This window comes from Ochlerotatus camptorhynchus, unplaced genomic scaffold, assembly GCF_037179485.1.
Source record: "Ochlerotatus camptorhynchus isolate MF236.1 unplaced genomic scaffold, CSIRO-AGI_Acam_v1.1 ptg000033l, whole genome shotgun sequence".
Lineage (NCBI taxonomy): Eukaryota > Metazoa > Arthropoda > Insecta > Diptera > Culicidae > Ochlerotatus > Ochlerotatus camptorhynchus.
In genome coordinates this window covers 3,860,726-3,879,120 of record NW_027040524.1, presented here as the reverse complement: position 1 = coordinate 3,879,120, position 18,395 = coordinate 3,860,726, and the positions used below count along the sequence as shown (strand labels likewise).

The 18,395-nt window shown below is 40.9% G+C and overlaps 4 protein-coding genes across 4 annotated transcripts in view; 2 read left to right on the top strand and 2 right to left on the bottom strand.

Annotated features, from left to right (window-relative positions):
• Window positions 1–3,493: 3,493 nt before the first annotated feature.
• Rcd5 (microspherule protein Rcd5) lies at window positions 3,494–5,652 on the top strand. Its single transcript, XM_065231185.1, has 3 exons — window positions 3,494–3,661; window positions 3,744–5,064; window positions 5,468–5,652. The coding sequence occupies exons 1-3, from the start codon at window positions 3,570–3,572 to the stop codon at window positions 5,558–5,560; spliced, it is 1,506 nt and encodes a 501-aa protein (XP_065087257.1). The 5' UTR covers window positions 3,494–3,569; the 3' UTR covers window positions 5,561–5,652.
• A 49-nt stretch (window positions 5,653–5,701) lies between these two features.
• On the bottom strand, window positions 5,702–7,095 carry Rpn10 (regulatory particle non-ATPase 10). Its single transcript, XM_065231199.1, has 2 exons — window positions 6,691–7,095; window positions 5,702–6,622 (listed from the first exon to the last, which is right to left on the bottom strand). Exons 1-2 carry the CDS (start codon window positions 6,992–6,994, stop codon window positions 5,787–5,789), a joined length of 1,140 nt encoding a protein of 379 aa, XP_065087271.1. The 5' UTR covers window positions 6,995–7,095; the 3' UTR covers window positions 5,702–5,786.
• A 3,945-nt stretch (window positions 7,096–11,040) lies between these two features.
• Window positions 11,041–12,677, top strand: LOC135709235 (probable trafficking protein particle complex subunit 13 homolog). The gene is made up of 4 exons (XM_065231515.1): window positions 11,041–11,175; window positions 11,254–11,641; window positions 11,701–12,142; window positions 12,206–12,677. The coding sequence occupies exons 1-4, from the start codon at window positions 11,139–11,141 to the stop codon at window positions 12,611–12,613; spliced, it is 1,275 nt and encodes a 424-aa protein (XP_065087587.1). The 5' UTR covers window positions 11,041–11,138; the 3' UTR covers window positions 12,614–12,677.
• Roc2 (Regulator of cullins 2) overlaps window positions 12,674–18,395 on the bottom strand; it is a 135,917-nt gene continuing 130,195 nt past the window's right edge. The window contains exon 2 of the mRNA XM_065231667.1: window positions 12,674–12,957. Coding sequence (XP_065087739.1) covers window positions 12,776–12,957 — 182 coding nt within the window. The 3' untranslated portion in view covers window positions 12,674–12,775. The remainder of the gene's footprint in view (window positions 12,958–18,395) is intronic.

Sequence of the window (18,395 nt, the reverse complement as noted above, 5' to 3'; positions counted from 1 at the left end):
ATGCAAAATGATACGATTCTTTACATGTCTGTTCACAACAACGCAACGTATTGTGTTGTTTTAAATAAACCGTTCTTGAAACACTGTTATACACGCAAATACCCTTTTAAAGCCATATCTCACCTAAACCTCAAAATATTCGATCCTACAAATCTAAGAAACGCTTAAGAAAATATCATTAATCTCCGTCTACTCCTCAAAAGTAAAATAAGTTTTCATATAGATCACACACACACAAACCAGCACTCACTATTAGAACCCTATTTACACGTGGTATGTATATGAATGTGAACCTACTCTCGTAGCATAATAAAATTAACCAAATTTTCAACGCTATTGCAAATGGTGCATCCCAGAGTATAAAAAAGAAATCCGAATAAAACGTATAGCAATAAGAAACAAGAATTTCAAAGTAGTTATTTATATATGTCATTATTAGTATATACAAATAAACGGAAGAAGCAAAGTATATAATTTGTAAACTTGTAGATCAAATGCCTATAGTGAATAAACCATACTAAACGAATGACGATAGTGAATGTATTGAACTGTAAGACTGTGGAGTTTTAAGCAAATGAATGCTGTCAATAGGTTGCTGTGTTTTCCTCTTATGTAACCAGGAATGACGTGCATAAACAACCACCGATCGATTGAAAATCTACCTATCAATCACAATAATTTTCAGATCTCTGCAACGCATGCTTCATTTTTGCACATTCCACCCTTGATTTGATTTACATTGAAACAAAAAATGGCTAACATTTTCTTTATGCACACAACTGCCTGAAAATACTGCATGTGGTATAGGAACAAAAATTCGGATACGATTCATTGATACAGTAGCACAATAACTAGACTAAGTAAAAGATCATACAACAATATCTGTCTCGTAGGTTGCATTCGTCGCAAACGTATATTGAAGAAAACAAAAAAAAAACGATAATCAGAAGTATGTAGTTCACATAGAATCACAAAGCTGTAAGCGAAAGCTTAGCGATCATTCTATCACGTGCGAACGTTTGATCGGGATGTCTGACCTGAATTTATTCGATTTTCAAGTGAATTGGCGTAAAAATTTACGTGATATCCGATCATCACAATAGGCAACAAATAGATTTAATAGTAAATAGATGGACATTTGTGGCATCGAGCTACGAGATACACATGGAACATTGGGACAAGCATATATCATAGCAGCAAAAGACAAATAATGTACACATTTTGGTCGAAAATAAATTACCTATACCCAATATTTCGCTTGTGAGCTTTCTTCAAAACAATCCGAAATTTGATTATGTACGCAATTAGTTTTAAAGTTAGGGGCAAGAGTAAGCACTTAATTTTAAAATTCATGGTCATGTAACAAAGTAGTCGTCTCTTTCTGGATTCAGGCCACATTTTTCATCATTTTCTACAAGTGCAATATGTATGTTGCTTCAAGGAGTAAGAATGCATCCTATTCAAACATCATTCGACGTAAAAATATTAAATCTGAACAAAAACAATGAGTAACCTCAGTGACCAAATACCCCGCTGATCAATTTGACCCTTAATGGCTTCTTAATCTTTTATCTCTATCTCTATCTCTATCTATATCTATCTCGATTTCTATCTTACGCACTTTAAATCGGCCAATCACGAGCTGGTTCGCGTTTGACAGAAAAGTGGTTCGTTTTCGTCCCTGTATTGTCTCCTCTTCCTCTTAGGTTTTACGGTTCTTATGTTGGAAAGTACACCAACGTACTGGCCAACCAACCCTAGCTGCAGTTTGTAGCTTCACTTCTCGTTAAAGTCTCCAGCAGAATGCCTGTAGAGGTACTCTAGTCTTCAGCTTATTGGCGTTGACGGCACCGTCGAAAAATTTTCTCTTTCAGCAAATATAGACAGTTTCTTATGAGAATTTTCGATGGAGTGAAAGGATAGTAGAAAGTCCGCCATGTTTCACGCACAGTCTGACGTTTGCTTATGGATTTTCTCATAGGAGTAAAGAGCTACAGAGTCGCCGTCAACGCCAATTACCGAGCTTATACCATAGAGGTACGCTTATACCATAGAGGTAACTCTAAGACCAGAAGGTCCCGAAGAAATGAGCTCAACTTTTTGGCTCAGTTTGGTACTCTCTTCGGTCCCAAGCTAATCGATTCACCTCTCGAAACATAGGAAAATCCACTAACCCCTCACTTTATCTGTCAAACTTTCATAGCGAATCAAAACAAACATTGTGTAGTACTAGAATTTTCACTAGAATGGGGTACGTTAATTGATTTACTTGGGACCAATAGGCTAGTCAAGTAGTGAGCCAATTTAAAATCGTTAGTTTCGTATTGATTGTTGCTTATACCCCGTACAGACGATGGCTTATATCATGTAATATATGCCGCGGACACACTTGGATGACAAACTATGGGCATGAGCATTATTTGTATAATAAACTATAAGCACATCAATGGTCACACTTGTGTAGTTTGTGTATAGTTGTTGTATAGTGCTCATAATAATTATACAAATAATGCTCATGCTCATAGTAGGTCATACAAGTGTATCCGCGGCAAATTTTTGGTACAAACAACGTAAATATTTACCTTTTTTGACAAAACCCAGGTAATCATGACCTGAGGATCATGACGTTTGATTATTGAAAACAATATGAATGAAGAAAAGGGACCAACTGCTGTCATGATTACCTGAGAATTGTCAAATAATGTAAATAATTACATTGATTGTATCGAAGAATAGGCTGTCTTGCAATGAGCACTCATACATAGGATTTCCAGTGAAAACTACTTGTCTGTGACTCATACATCTATAGAGCTTTTTGACGTTTAATCGGCGCACTGTACCATTTAAATCGAATGAGTGCGAGCAAGAGAGAAACAGATTAGTGGGAAAACAAACCGTTCATTCATCCAAGTGTGCTAGATAGAGAAAGACTATTAAACGTCAAAAAGGTCTATAGATGTATGAGTCACAGACAAGCAGACGTAACAATTAGAATAAGTTTTTCTTGAAAACATTGTACCTCAAAAAATAAGACATCAATAACGACATCTCTTGAGCTTCTCACGCAAAACAAGCTTGCTCGGTAAGTCGCTAACAATATCTTATATTACTTATACCATTCTATAAAATATTCAATATGCTTTTTAGTTGCCCCTAATAAACAAATACCATAAACGAACAATATCCCAGATGGGTAAACTATCCCCCAAATGGTTTGGATGATACCCCGAACACGTCGTTAAGTTCTCTTTTATGGATATAGTTCGTTTATGGTATTTGTTTATTAGGGTCACGCCAGGTCACTTTTCTTCAAAATGGGTATTTTTTACCCATTAATAGAGACTGTCAAGTTAGCGTGTATAGTGCCTAAATGAGTGAAAATAACTTACTGTTGTGAACTTTTTTCTTACCGTGTAAGCTCACGTGGCGCACACAACCAAAATATAATGTCTGTCAAACTGAAAAAAATAGAAAAAAGTATTGCAACGAATGGCGTCATTCGCATAGTTGCAAGAAAAGCTTTGCGATATCGTTTTTCAATAAATTGCATAGGTTCCATCGAAGCAACCATGGATTTAAATGCAAGCTTCAAAAGTGAACACAATCTGGATTTTTCTGGAAATTCCAGTCTGGACCTTGGCAGTGATCAGAAGCGAAGGAGGTAAATTGTGGTCTCCAGTGTTTGGAAACAAAACTATAGGTAGATTGAATGTTATATTTTTCATTTTTTTTTACCCGCCTAGCTCCTCCCGATCGATCAAACGTAAGCGTTTTGACGACGAAATAGTCGAGTACAGCTTGGGTTTGCCGCAGGCACAGATAAAAAACATTGGCCGTTCACGCACTTTATCACAGTCGCTTCCTTTTGGTAGTCCAGGAGTTCCAATCGCTACGCCGCAAATAGTTCCACCTGTTTCCGTATCACCAACTATCGTAGATCAGCCACTCGCCGTTCCAGTTCCTCAGACAGCACTAACGGCAGTCATTACACCGCAACCAATGCCGCTCCCGCCGCCTGTTGTCCCTAATCCGGCTACCAGCTTGTTTCAGCAGCTCAACTCAAATGCCTCGGTCAACGAGAAGAAGAAAAGTTTGAAAAACAGTAAAAAGAATAAGAAGAAGGGAAGTGGTCAGACGCTGGCCACGAAAGATTTAGGTCGATGGAAACCGATAGACGACCTTGCTCTGATAACAGGAATCCTGCAGACCAATGATCTGCGGATGGTTCATAGGGGTACCAAATTCTCGTGCAAATTTACCATTCAGGAAATGCAGGCCCGTTGGTATTCTCTGTTGTACGAAGAACCGATTTCAAGAATTGCAGTAACAGCGATGCGAAATCTTCATCCAGAGGTAGTGGAAAGCGTGCAAAGCAAGGCTTTGTTCTCCGTTGCCGAAGAAGAACTGCTTGGAACTATTAAGTCCAATGTCAATCCAACCTCAGAAACGTTTCTAGAATTGCTAGACAAGAATTCCACCGTTTTCTACCAAGCACGGACTGCAAAGTCGCTTTACGCTCACTGGCAACTGATGAAGCAGTACTCACTGCTACCGGATCAATCAGTCCAATCTCTGCCAAAGAGTGACAACATTCTATCGTTTTCGGATGCTGAAGATCTAATCAATGATTCGGAGCTGATGGATCACAAAGACGACACCTTGGAAATTGAACTGGCACTCTCGGACCGCAAGAGCAAAAAAGAAATCCGAAGCTTGGAAAATGAACTGTCCCGTTGGAATGTTCTTGTAGATTCTCTGACTGGCATTGGATTTTCACCGGATTTCGATAACCAAACCTTGGCGGTTCTACGGGGACGGTTGGTGCGATTTTTAATGCGTTCACGGGAAATAATTTTTGGACGCTCGACGAAGGATGCAGTTGTGGATGTGGATTTCTCGCTGGAGGGTCCTGCTTTCAAAGTGTCCAGGAAGCAAGGCACGATCAAACTGAGAAGCAATGGGGATTTCTTCATTACGAATGAAGGAAAACGGCCTCTCTACATTGATGGAACACCTCTGATGTACGGCAACAAAACCAGGTTGAACAACAATTGCGTTATTGAGGTAAGATATTGTATGCTTAACAGAAAGCTTACCGCCCAAAAAGAAAGTTACATTTTATTTTTTCTAAAATGATTGGGAAAGGTTATCGAAAATCAAAAAATAATCCACGAAAAAAATCAGTTTATTCCTCAAATTCTAAAGAAAATCTACGTGTGAAAACAATTTTTCTACGTCGTCATAGCAAAAAGTTGAACTCAAATACCGCAAAACTCGGCCTTTCGGTTTTGTACGACTCTTTTTCATAATGATATAGAAATCATATTTTTTCATGCAAATTTTCACCGGAATCAAAGATAAACAGTTTTTTTTTCAGAATTTCGATATTTTTCCAAAATGTTTATAAAAATCAAAAGGCTCCGTAAAAAAATAGTTGGTTTTGGACAATAATAAACCTTTTTTTCAGATCTCAAACTTGCGGTTTATCTTCTTGATCAACTATGATCTGATCAATGCCATCCGACACGAGAGCGCAAAGATGAACATACCACTGAACTAACATTTGCATCATCAATGTTATGCATTAGAATAAGATTGTATTTCATTTTACCAATAAACTATCCTAAGTTCATCTTGTTCTACATTCTTAAACTTAGGTTGAAGTCGAAGTTCTCAATAAATCCCAATGAAAACCATCAACTCTATCGATACATTTATTCAGTTGAAATTGTAATCAATGTCTTAAGCAAAAAAATATAGGGATTAAGAATATTATCAAAGCAATTCTACTTCTTATTCTCTCCCTCCTTATCAGACTGCTTCTTGTCCTTATTCAACGAACCAACGGCATCGCGAATGGCCTCCGAATGCGGATCAACGCCCGGTAAATTCTCCAATACGCTCTGCAAAAATTCCGGATCGGTGATAACCTCATTGATGTCTTCGTCAACCTCCATTGGTGTTTCATCTTTCTTCTGACGCTTGGCTGGCTGGGAAATAGGAGTTTCCTGTTGGGCATCCTGCATCGACATCTGCATGGCAAACGCAATCTGCTCCTCCTCGGTCATGTTAGCAAAGTCTGGCATTGTATCGTCCGTAGACAGAGCAAGTGCACGTTCCAGCAAAGCTTCTTCCGAGTTGGGTTGGCTTACCACTGCAGTACCACCGGAAGACGTTCCTTCCTGAGCTCCAGCTTCAGTGTTACCTTGCGCACGTCGTTGCTCTTCTTCCTGGCGCTGACGTTGCTCCTCCATTGATACGCGCAAGGCAAGAGCCAATTCAGGATCTTCATTTGGATCAACTCCGAATTCAAATCCAGCCCCTCCCAGACCAGCTCCTCCCGTTCCATCCTCGCCTTGGATGATGGGAGACGAAATGAGTGCTTCCGACAGAGCCGATCCGCGAGGCACGCAAACCAAATGCGATCCGGTACCGTCCTTTCCATTTAGTACGTTAATAAATGATGTAAATATATCATTATTCTTCTGGTGATCACCGAAGCTGACGATATCCACGTTCACTTTCTCCTTCTTCAGCTTCTTGGCCAACTTGACCAGATCGCCTTCATCGTGATTAACTGGAGATCCCACGAAGACAACAATGCGCATCTTGTGATTCTTTCCTGTTGAAACATAACATTTCGTTACAATGTGACCCGTCAAAACCAATAATTGCTTCACCCATACTCACCCTGACGATGCTTCAAGACCAGATGAGCGATCCTCAATCCGATCAGCAAATTAATATTCCCAGCTGGATTGACCAAGTGCAATTTCGATAGAATCCTACCAACATCACTGGTCAACGTAGCCAACACTTCGGTCGTATTGGAAAGCGTCATCAGACCGACGTTGTTTTCCGGATTCGAGCGAACCTTCGACAAGCATACCAAATTCACGCCATCCTTTTGTGCGTTCAGTCGCGTCGGGAAATAATCACCATTTCGCTGGTAATCGCTGTTGTCGAAGCACATCATTGTACTTTCCAGAACCATTTTGGCTAGTTAGATATTCCGAGCAGGTTTCGAACAATAGTTAACAAGACTTTTCGGGGAAATAGACGGCTTTTTATGAATTTTGTTCCACTCGCAAAATGCTTTGTAATGACGATTTGACAGATGACGAACTAAAATTGCTCGGATAAAGTAAAGTGCTTCACTTCCTTTTGTTGATTCCGTTGATTCTCTCAAATCGGTATCTTTGTGTAAAAAGAGTATACCGTTGAGCAGCTCCAGCCCTTTAGAAACATATTCTTGACCATTAATTGAAAAGGGCCTATCAGATTTTGCAAACATTCAGTAAAATAGAACACCGAGTTTTCAGGACTGATTATGTTTTACTGGACCAGACATCAAACTTTATTTCAAAATTACTGATCACACCAGTAAATCAGATTATTGTGTTTGCGTCATGCTCCTCCGTTCCACCTCGTTCACTTAATTTCCAAAATTTCTGTGTGAAAACAGTAATCGTTTGTGAAAATCAACCAAGAAATCAACACAGGAGTGCAGAAACAGTCACAGAATTGAGAAGTTATGGTTAATTTGCTTAACGACGTGTTCGGGGTATCATCCAAACCATTAGTGGAATAGTTCAATAATTAGGGTTATCGTTCGTTTATGGTAATTTTTTATTAGGGCTCCGGTATCGACTTCTAGGAGATTCATTTAGTTTTGAAGCATAAACAATCAGTTCACGGATTTTGCGATTTACTGAGTTTTCAGTTATAGCAACTACTGAATTGATTACTGAAAACTCAACTGTTTAAGAACCCAGTAAAATTTTACCGACTTCGATAATCTAAACTCTGTGCGTAATAGTCGTAAAGTTCATGGTCCAAATCAGATCTGTAACCCTTGGTGTAAGTACCCTAATAAAAAATTACCATAAACCAACAGTATCCCAAATTATTGAACTTTTCCACAAATTTTTATTAGGGCACTTATTATTTGTTTTAAACATATTTATTGCTTCCAACGATCAAGTAAATTTTATCCACATAAGCAAAAATGATGCATTATTAAGAACAAAAACAACAGTTATGATTGGCAGATTGTATATGCTATACTATACTATACTATACTATACTATATACTATAGTATACTATAGTATATATATACTGATATGGTTATGAAACTTTACATGAACGTCTGTGTGATAAAGTTTGACCCTAAGGTATTATGGTTTTTTTTGGAAGTGAACCTTTCAAATAATGAGTTGTTAAGAACCACTACGATTCCAAATTCTTGTTTAAGTTTAGCAGGGATAATAAAATTTGTTTAACCATTTTCGATAAGGTCAAGTTATGGTTCGCGTTAATACGGGTAGCCATCCTGGGTGGACTCCCATCGATATAGACATTCGCCTTGACACCAGTCCCGAAGTGACGTTTCTTCACACACATTTTGACAGTTCTTTATGGGGTTTTGCGTTGGAGTGAGAGAATAAAAAAAAGTCCGCCATGTTTCAAACATAGACTGACAGTTACATATGAGATTTCTTGCATCACGAAACCGAATTTTGTTCATTTAAATCAAAAATAAAAATGTTCATTCATTCATGAATAATTCAAAATAAATTAAAAACGTGTTTGCAACAAAAAATTTAATGTTTGAATTAAAGTCAAAAGCATGTTTATTTCAACAATATAGAATTTGGGTAAACGATTTTTAGCGTGCCCTGCATTTTTTTTCCTTCTTGGAAAATAAATTGCCCCAGCTTTGCCAATCAACTGAAAACGGCCCGCAACAAAACCGAAGTCATGGATCCGGAAACCCACCTATACACAGCAAAAAAAAATGTAATATCGATCAACGTAATTCAAGCTGATGTATGAAATAATGATGTAATAGCAAAAAGCAGATACAATATTACATCAATGGATGTAATTTTGTTCGCAAAATCGATGTACATCGTACAATGTGATATTACACAACCTGGTTGCATCAGTTTCGATGTAATATTCAACAACTTTTTTTGCTGTGTAGGTAAGTGTATAATACCCCGTTCACATTACAGCCTATATCACGTAATATAGGCTGTCTTGCAATGAGCACTCATACATAGGATTTCCAGTGAAAACTAGATGTATGAGTGCTCATTGCAAGACAGCGTATATCACGTGATATACGCTGTAATGTGAACGGGGTATTAACAAAGTTCCAGCTCGATAAAACCGAAGGAACCCCACAGTATCGACGTCACTCTGTCGTTTCTGATGCTGATCCCGGTATCATCCTCCTCCACAACTGACGTCGGAAGAAAAACGAAAATCCGAAATGGATTTTGAATCTAATCCGGATCCTCCATTGAATCTATTCCCCCTCCTCCAACACCGAACGTAGCAAGAGGCCGGTATGAGGACCAGCATTAGAAACGACAAAACGACGCTAATATCACAAAGTTTCACTGGTTTTACTGAACTGGAACTTCCGGACACTCACCTAACGGGTCCTCGCATCTCGGACCAAGACCCCAACATCCACAGAACCCCCTTAATCACACCCGAAAAAACAGGAGCTTATACCCCGTTCACATTACAGCGTATATCACGTGATATACAATGTCTTGAAATGAGCACTCATACATTTAGTTTTCACTGGAAATCCAATGTATGAGTGCTCATTGCAAGACAGCCTATATTACGTGATATAGGCTGTAATGTGAACGGGGTATTAGATGCCCTGTCTGCAGATCGTTTTTTCATCTCTTTCCATTTTTTTGCTTTAAGGCCCAAACGCAATGTGGACGGAAGCGGAACGGAAACGGAAAGTTTGACAGTTGTCACAAATGACATCAAGAAGCCTAACCGATGTCGATTTGCTTCTAACTAGTTTTCAATCCGACAAGTACGCTTACTCAGATCGGGCTTTTCCGCTTCCGCTGTCATTGCGCTTGGGCCTTTATCCTACATTCAAATGCTAATATAATTTAAAATTAAGTATGTTTCTTTCAAAACTAAGAAGCATGTTTAAAATAAACATAGATATTTTTGTTCGCATAGTTGTCAAACCAAATAAACATATTCACGATTATTTTCAACACAAATATTTTTAAAATAAAAGTAACATTATTTTTATTTTAAACATTAATATCACATGACTTCAAACATGGAATACGTTTGAAATAAACCTTGTTTATTTTTGTGGCCAGAACAAACTGAGTTTACGTTTTTTTTTAATTGTCACTTTAACGCTCTTGGGTCATTCGTGACTTGTCCGCGGGTGAGATTTAAACTCGTGACTTTGGCGTGAGAGGTATGAATGCTAACCACTACGCCGATAATTTTTTCTGCGTGATAGGAGTAAAGAGTTACAGAGCTCTCGTCAACGCCAATTGGAATCTTTGATTACAAAAGCAGATAGTCCGTTTGAAAAAGTAATTGAGAATTAATTTTTACACGCTATTTCAAAACTACCCGAATTTGGGTAAAATCCACCCAGATCGGTCAAAATTTAACCTACCCAAAAATGGGTGAAAAGTGTTGGGAATGACAAGTTGACAAATGAACAACGTCGATCGGATTCACTTCAATGTTGTTCATTTGTCTACTTGTCATTCACAACACAGTTAAGTTTTTTGGGTAGGTTCAGTTTTGACCGATCTGAGTGGATTCTAGCCAAATTTGGGTAATTTTGAAATAGCGTGTAGAGGGCTAAAATCGAGGCTCAAATTTTGAGGAGTTTTATTTTTCAGTATAATAGTGACACTGACTCTGATTGCGGATGCCTTTTTATGTCAGTGTTTTATGTGACGTACATTAACATCAACAAATAATACAACAATACAGGGGAAACATGTCAAAAGGGTATAACTCGAAACTTAAACAATGACTTTGAACGTCGATATCTCTTGAATGACCACACACCCACGGAATCTGACTACACCAGCTCATAGATCAAACATTGCTCTGTCAGATGATTCAGTTAGTTTGAGTGGGTGTGTTGTCATTCGTAAAAAAAACCGACGATCCAAGTCATTGTTGACGTTGCGAGTTAGACCCTTTTGACATGTTTCCCCCTGAATATTTTAGTGGAAGTGTTAAGCTAGCAAGTTTTTCAATCGAAGAAAATATCATTATTTTCTAATTGTTTCACATAATAGCAGTATTTTTTAAACACACATAATTGATCAAAAACATGGCAGACTCATCAGAACATTTACTGGCGCTGAAAGGCAAGATCACGGATTAAATTAAAATTTAATTATATTATATTGATATTATATTGATTGCTCATAATTTTCTCCTTGCAGTAATGCGGCTCACTCGACCGACACTGGTCAGCTCCCAGATAGTGACCGCGGAGACAAAAGATTTACCCCAGAACACTTTCGATAAAATTCTCAAAACGACCGCCACAACGGTGCAGGATAGTGAAACGTTAGCCGCTGGTCAGTTCATGCTACTACCCCAAAGCTTCGGTAACATTTATCTGGGTGAAACGTTCTCCAGTTATGTGTGCGTCCACAACTGTCGCGCCCACCCGGTTAGCAACGTATCGGTGAAGGCAGATTTGCAGTCAAACAACACACGAATCAATTTGCCTATCCATGCTGACAAACAGGGTCCGGTGATGCTGCATCCGGACGAAACACTTGACGACGTTATCCATCATGAAGTGAAGGAAATTGGAACGCATATGTAAGAGAGGATTGCTATTTTGATTGAGTTTTGTAGATTTATAACTTCTTGGATTTCAGTTTGGTATGTGAGGTATCGTACATGACGCCAGCTGGACTGGAAGCATCGTTCCGGAAGTTTTTCAAATTCCAAGTTGTCAAACCTTTGGACGTGAAGACAAAGTTCTACAATGCTGAAACTGATGAGGTTTACTTGGAAGCTCAAATACAGAATATCACTGTTGGACCTATCTGTTTGGAAAAGGTTGAGCTTGAAAGCTCCGAAAACTATACGGTGGTTTCGTTGAATAATTTACCTTCTGGGGAATCGGTGTTTTCCCAGAGAACAATGTTGCAACCGCAAAATAGTTGTCAATTTTTATATTGCATCAAACCATTGCCAGTAATTTTGAACGATCCCATGGCGTTGAAAGCAGCTAACAACATCGGTAAGTTGGATATCGTGTGGAGATCCAATTTAGGAGAACGCGGCCGACTGCAAACAAGCCAGCTACAGAGGAGTGTAAGTTTTGATTTGTTTAAATATGTTTTACATTTATTTATCGATCTTTTTTTTCTGTGACAGCCTATTGAATACGGGGACCTTCGTCTGACGGTAATTGAAGCCAACAGTACCGTCAAGATAGGCAAAGGATTTGATTTCAAGTGTCGAGTAACGAATACGAGTGAACGTTCGATGGATTTGCTGATGAATCTTAACACGAAAGCCAAAGTTGGATGCGGTTACACGGGACAAACCGAGATAAGTTTGGGACCTCTGGAACCGGGAAAATATAAAGAATTCAATTTAACGGTTTGCCCCGTTCGTCTGGGGTTGATTACTGTTACCAACCTACAGCTGACGGACGTTTTCATGAAACGAAAATACGAGTTCGATGATTTTGTGCAAGTTTTCGTAGTAGATGAAGAATATAAAGAAGAAGAATTCCAGTTGGACAAATACGTTCGGTATAGCATTCTACAGTCTGTTTAGGGTGTACTTTCAGAAACCAATTTTATTTATTCAAGAAGAGAATGTTATTACAGCAAATAAACAAAAAATTACTGAATAATGAAAACTATAACCAAATGCTAATGAGATTTTCAAATTTTACGAAGATTCCTAGGTTCATCCTTCATTGTTGAGTCAAACAGTCTACTTGCCCATTCTCTGGATGGACCATTCCTGTTGGCAGAGTGGACAGCGATTGTTCTGCTTGATCCACAGCGACATACAGCAGTGATGAAACGAATGATTGCATTCACCCCAAACTACGACACAGTCCTGGCGTCCAAGGGTATCCTTTTTGCTCTCGGCCTGGCAGCGAAGGCAAGCGTCTATTGGAAAGAAGAGAAAGGGATAGGTGGTTAGAAAGTAGCTTTACAGTGGGGTAAAATGGAACCCAACATTCCACTTAATAAGACGGCGCATGGTAGGAGTCCTGAAAAATAGCTCGTTTTACGACAAATTATTGTGGATAATCGAATGGTGTTGGTCTCGTTTAGGGCTAACTTCAGGAAGTGGTCCTGTTGCGTAAAACACCACTGGGCAGCTGTAACAAAACAGACGTCTAGGAGGGATCGCCGGCAACTTAACTTCGGTCGTGACGTCTATCAAGTTGACAACGTCAGATAAATGAATAGGACAGAAGCAAGCAACGATTTACGTGGGTAGATCACCTTTTCGTGGTACGTTACGGGATGTAAGATCTACCACCGAATCCTAGTCTTGACTACTTCAAACTAGGGGAACAGGATTTTTCAGTAATCAAAGGAACACATCTCAGTCCTTGTTACTTTTTATGCATTGTTGATAGTGATAAAATCCTCGGGTTGCCTGGACCGAGGATGATCTTGAAACAAAGAAAAAATGAGTTAGTTAGTCTTAATCTATGTGATTCCTAATCTTCTATTCATTGTTCCCAAGTGTGAAGTGTTTGAGACTAGGGTTCTGATGCATGGTCACTATCGGTGTCATTCTTTAATTTTGTTGCTAAGGAATCCAATTTTAACTGACAAAGGGGCGCGCCTTTGGAGGGTGTTCCAACACTTCGAAGGGTATATATAGCGGGACCTTTCAATTAGAGTCGATTCCTTGCGATGAAGGCAAGAATGACAACTGTATCAAAACCGAATACTTCATCATTTCTCAATAGTGATGAAGTAATACGACATGCACTAAACTAAGGACACGGGATATACTACAATAGATCAAATTACTGGTCGCAGTAGTTTTATGTCCCGAACAGAGGAGAAAAAAAGGAACGATTTGGAAGAATTGGTACATTTGTTTGTTAGCTATCCTAGTTAAAGTTAAATTGATCATAGTTTGAATTGAAAAATCCTAAAATTGTCTTAAATCTAATTGAAGTGAGTAAAACCTTATAATCTATATTTGAACAACAAGAAAAGTTATCGCTGAGCTTCTGAGACGTGCAGACGTTTTTCTCGATTGCGCTTATCACTAGTGAAGGATTTACGTTTTGGATACCCTTCTATCCGCAGCGCCGCGTCGCGTGCAGATGTGTTTCGCGATGAGGCGAGAAAACACTTTTAAGATTGACTATTCGCAGTTCTCCGTCAAGCCGTCGGTCGAAAAACTCTATGGTTTTTGTCGTTCGGTTTTCGGTCTAAATAGGGAAGACATTAAAAGACTTCAGTGCCACAGAGGTGGAGCATGTGCCTTCGTCAAAGTCAGTGACTTGACGCTGGCACAAAAAGTCGTTGACGAACACGACGGGAAGCATGAAGTGGAGTGTGAGGGGAAGAAATACAAACTTCGGATCACGCTGGAAGATGGTAGTGTTGAAGTGCGGGTTTACGACCTTCTCGAATATGTATTTGAAGAGAATGTCTTTAGTTTCCTAAGTGCATTCGGGGAAGTGATTTCAGTTCACGAGGTATTGTGGGGTGAAAGCATACCGCTCGGCATATGGTCTGCTCGTATGCTAGTGAAGCGGAACATCGACTCGTAGGTCACCGTCGATGGAGAGCAAGCGTTCGTTGTTTACAAGGGACAGCTGCAATCCTGCCGCCACTGCAAAGAGCAAGCGCACACTGGCATATAATCTGTCAAGAACAAAAAGCAACAGTACCAGAAAAGCTACGCGAATGTCACGAAGCAAACTGGACAGGCCAATAGGGCAACAACCGGACAGCAACGCAAAAAAACTGGTGCGAAACCATCAAGCACGAAACTAGTCGGTCAAAAATCCACTACTCCGCCATCGTTAGAGTCAGACGTTTTCCCCGAACTGCCGAAGAGCCAGAGTGAATTCTCAGGCCCGAAAACACACACACGCAGCCAGCCTGCAGCAGGGTCTGTGCAAATATAACGAGCGCACAATGCGTCTAGTGCGTTCCTAACACCACCACAAGCTGTCGTGATTTTGGATGACGTGTTCAAAAAGCCAGAAAATGCGCTGCGATCGCAGAGCAGAAGCGGCAACGAGAACGAAACCGATGAATCCTCCGCTTCCACGAGCAGTAGACGAAGCCTAGGAAAACCAGCCGGTAAAAAACCCCGCCGGGATGACGACGACGATGAGAGGGTAACATCGCTTATAAATGGCTCTCACGTCGTACAACATCTCGTCCATCAACATCGGCACCATCACGAACCCCACGAAACTGAACGCGCTCCGAAGCTTCATATACAGCCATAGCCTCGATATCGTGTGTCTACAAGAAGTAGAGAACGAGCAGCTCTCCTTCACGTCGTTTTCTTCAATGTGGACCATACGAGAAGGGGAACAGCTATTGCCCCGAAGGAACACATCCAGGTCACTCACATCGAGAGGAGTCCACTGCTTGTGCTGAGACTGCAAGACACAACGATCTGTAACGTTTGCGCTCCCTCCGACTCTTCGCTATGCCCAAGTAACCACCAAGCCCGCTAACTACCCGATAATCACCCTTTTTGCGATATAAGGTAAATATAGGGTTTCCGAACTTTATATCAGTCGTATAGCAGCCTTATACAGGGTGCGTGACGAATTTTTGCAGTAAATGGCATATTTGAGAAAAAATACACCAGTTAGTTATTCTAGCAATGAACTTTGTGCGATTTATTTTCTTTCACAACATATGGAAGTTGTAAGTAAATTTATTCAAAAAAATTGCCTTCCCTTTCGACGACTGTAGTTAGACGCTTCCGGAAACTGCAGTATGCACGTTTTAAAATGTTTCGATCCATAGATGTCATCACTGCCTTGATTTTAGCTTTCAGCGACTTAAGTGTGGTGTGAGGGGTTCTATTGGTATCCCGTTGGACGACGCCCTATACAAAATAATCCAACGGATTGATATCGGGACTGCTTGGGGGCCAAATTTCTTCCTCCCAAATTTACGAAATATTTTCCGTAAGCCATTTCTGTGCTATATTAGCAGTATGAGCAGGTGCTTCGTCTTATCACTTTCCCAAGCCTTTTGACGTAGAACTACGTCTTTGTCGACTATACTGGGGTGCAAGTCAAAAAATATGTGTGGTGAAGGAGTGTTAGGTTTTGAACGCTTGTAACTTTGTCATTTATAGATGAAATTAAAATCAAAATACGCCAATCGATAGGATATTACATTACGAACCTGTTGAAATAAATATTTTCCATTTTTTCTGTAATTAAACTTTTGAAAATGTACAAATGATAATTTTATCACTGATTTCATGAAATAAGCCTTTTTCCCAAACCCAGTCATCATAAACGAATACCACTTGGTTGCACATCATTCTGCTTGAACCTGAAAAGATATAAATCAGCGCTGCTCTCATGCCACTGCTCATTAACGCTTAGGACGGCGTGGCGCTTGGTCCTGCAGCAAGCAGGACCAAATCAGCGGCTTAAGGTGGATCACGGCGTGACCACAATGAGGAAAAGAACACACGCCCTTCACAACAATCTCTCGCCCCCCCCCCCCTCAACAACCTCTCCTACCCCCCCCCCCACCATCAAACCTCTCCTACCCCTCTCCCCACCATCAAACCCCTCCTAACCCCCCCCCCCCCCCTCAAATACCTCTCCTAAACCCCCCCCCTCAAATACCACTCCTAACCCCCCCCTTCAAATACCACTCCTAACCCCCCCCCCCCCCCTCAAATACCTCTCCTAACCCCCCCTCAACAATAACCCGAAAACGAGACAGACTTTGACGATCTCTTTTTTCCGGGAAATAAATTTTAAACAAACCACAATCATTAGTAAAACCAAGTTTTACCAAATTTGAACAAAAAATTGCTTTGAAGACATGTTTGATGACATTGAGTTAGTGAATTACACACAACTGACGGTAAAACATATCTGGTGCCTCTATATATGCAATTATATTAACATCCAAAGTCCATCCTATTTTACATATTCTGCACAAAAGAAACTTTCTGCTCCGCCCCATTCATAAAAAACTGCGGGAAATCCTATCAGGTTCTGAACCGGAAAAGATATAAAAGAGCGCTGGTGTCATGCTTTTGCTCATTTTCTCTGCTTGATCGTCAAGCAGTTCAGTTCGGTGTTAGCTCGCTCTCTCGAGTTGTTTGAAAAGTTCATTGCGATAGTGTTCGCGCTCTCTCTTTCGCGGTTTGTCGTGCGTGTGTGTGTGCCCCGTAATGGGGAAGCATCGGTCGCGAAGCCCGGCGAAGGTCCAGAACCCCGGAGAAGGAAGCTCCGGTGTGCCTACCTCGAACAGGTTTGCTGTTCTCCCCATGGATGGGAATATCCAGCCAGCTGTGTTGGAAAAACGCAGTAAGAAGAGGAAGAAGAACCGAGGCCAGTCCGATGTAACTGCGACGAACATCAGCGATGTTGGAGATTTCGGTGACGCTGCCGAAACCGTGAATACTGCCGAAATGAGCACGGCAAAAGTGAAGCTACCTCCATTGGTAGTGAAAAATGCCCATCTTAATGTGCTCATTGCGGATCTAGCGACGCTGGGTGTTAAAGCCGAATACAAGTTGGGCAGAGTCGGCACTAAAGTGATGCTCCGTACCAAAACGGAGTTTGACGTGGTCGTCGCCCACCTGAGGACTTCCAAGGTGGAATTCTTTACCCACGACATTCCCGGTGAGAAGCCGTTCAAGGTCGTCATCAGGGGCCTACCAAACTTCGACCCGAAGTTTATCGAATCAGAAATCAGGGACCGGTACAAGCTGGCCCCAAGTGCCGTCTATCGAATGACAAGAAGAGACGAGAATGTGAAGGCGTATCCGGATAGCCTTTTCCTGGTACACTTCCAGAAGGGAACGGTGACGCTCAACGCACTGAAAGCCATCCGGTCCATCAATTCCATCATCGTTCGCTGGGAGCCATACCGTGGCGGCCATCGCGATGTGACTCAGTGCCAGCGGTGTCTGAACTTCGGACACGGTACCCGCAACTGCAACATTAAGCCACGCTGCGGAAATTGCGCTCAAGACCATGCCACCTCCGAATGTGCTGCGGATGAAGCTGTGGCGTCCAAATGCGCCAACTGTGGTGGTGCTCACCAAGGATCCAACAAGCAGTGCCCTAAACGCGAGGATTTCAAGCGCATCCGAAATCAAGCGTCCACCAACAATCAACCAGCACGAAGGAAGGATAAGGCCCCGGCTTTCAGGACAGAGGACTTTCCACCTCTTCGTGGACAAGCGAATCCCAGGGTGCGATCCGCGCCCCCTCAAGAAACGTTTGGATCTTCTGCTGGACAAAGCTCTCCATCCCCCCCTGGATTCTGGAGGCAACCAACAGCTCAAACAAACAATCCCGATCTGTTCTCAGCAGACGAACTGATGGAGATTTTTATCAACATGA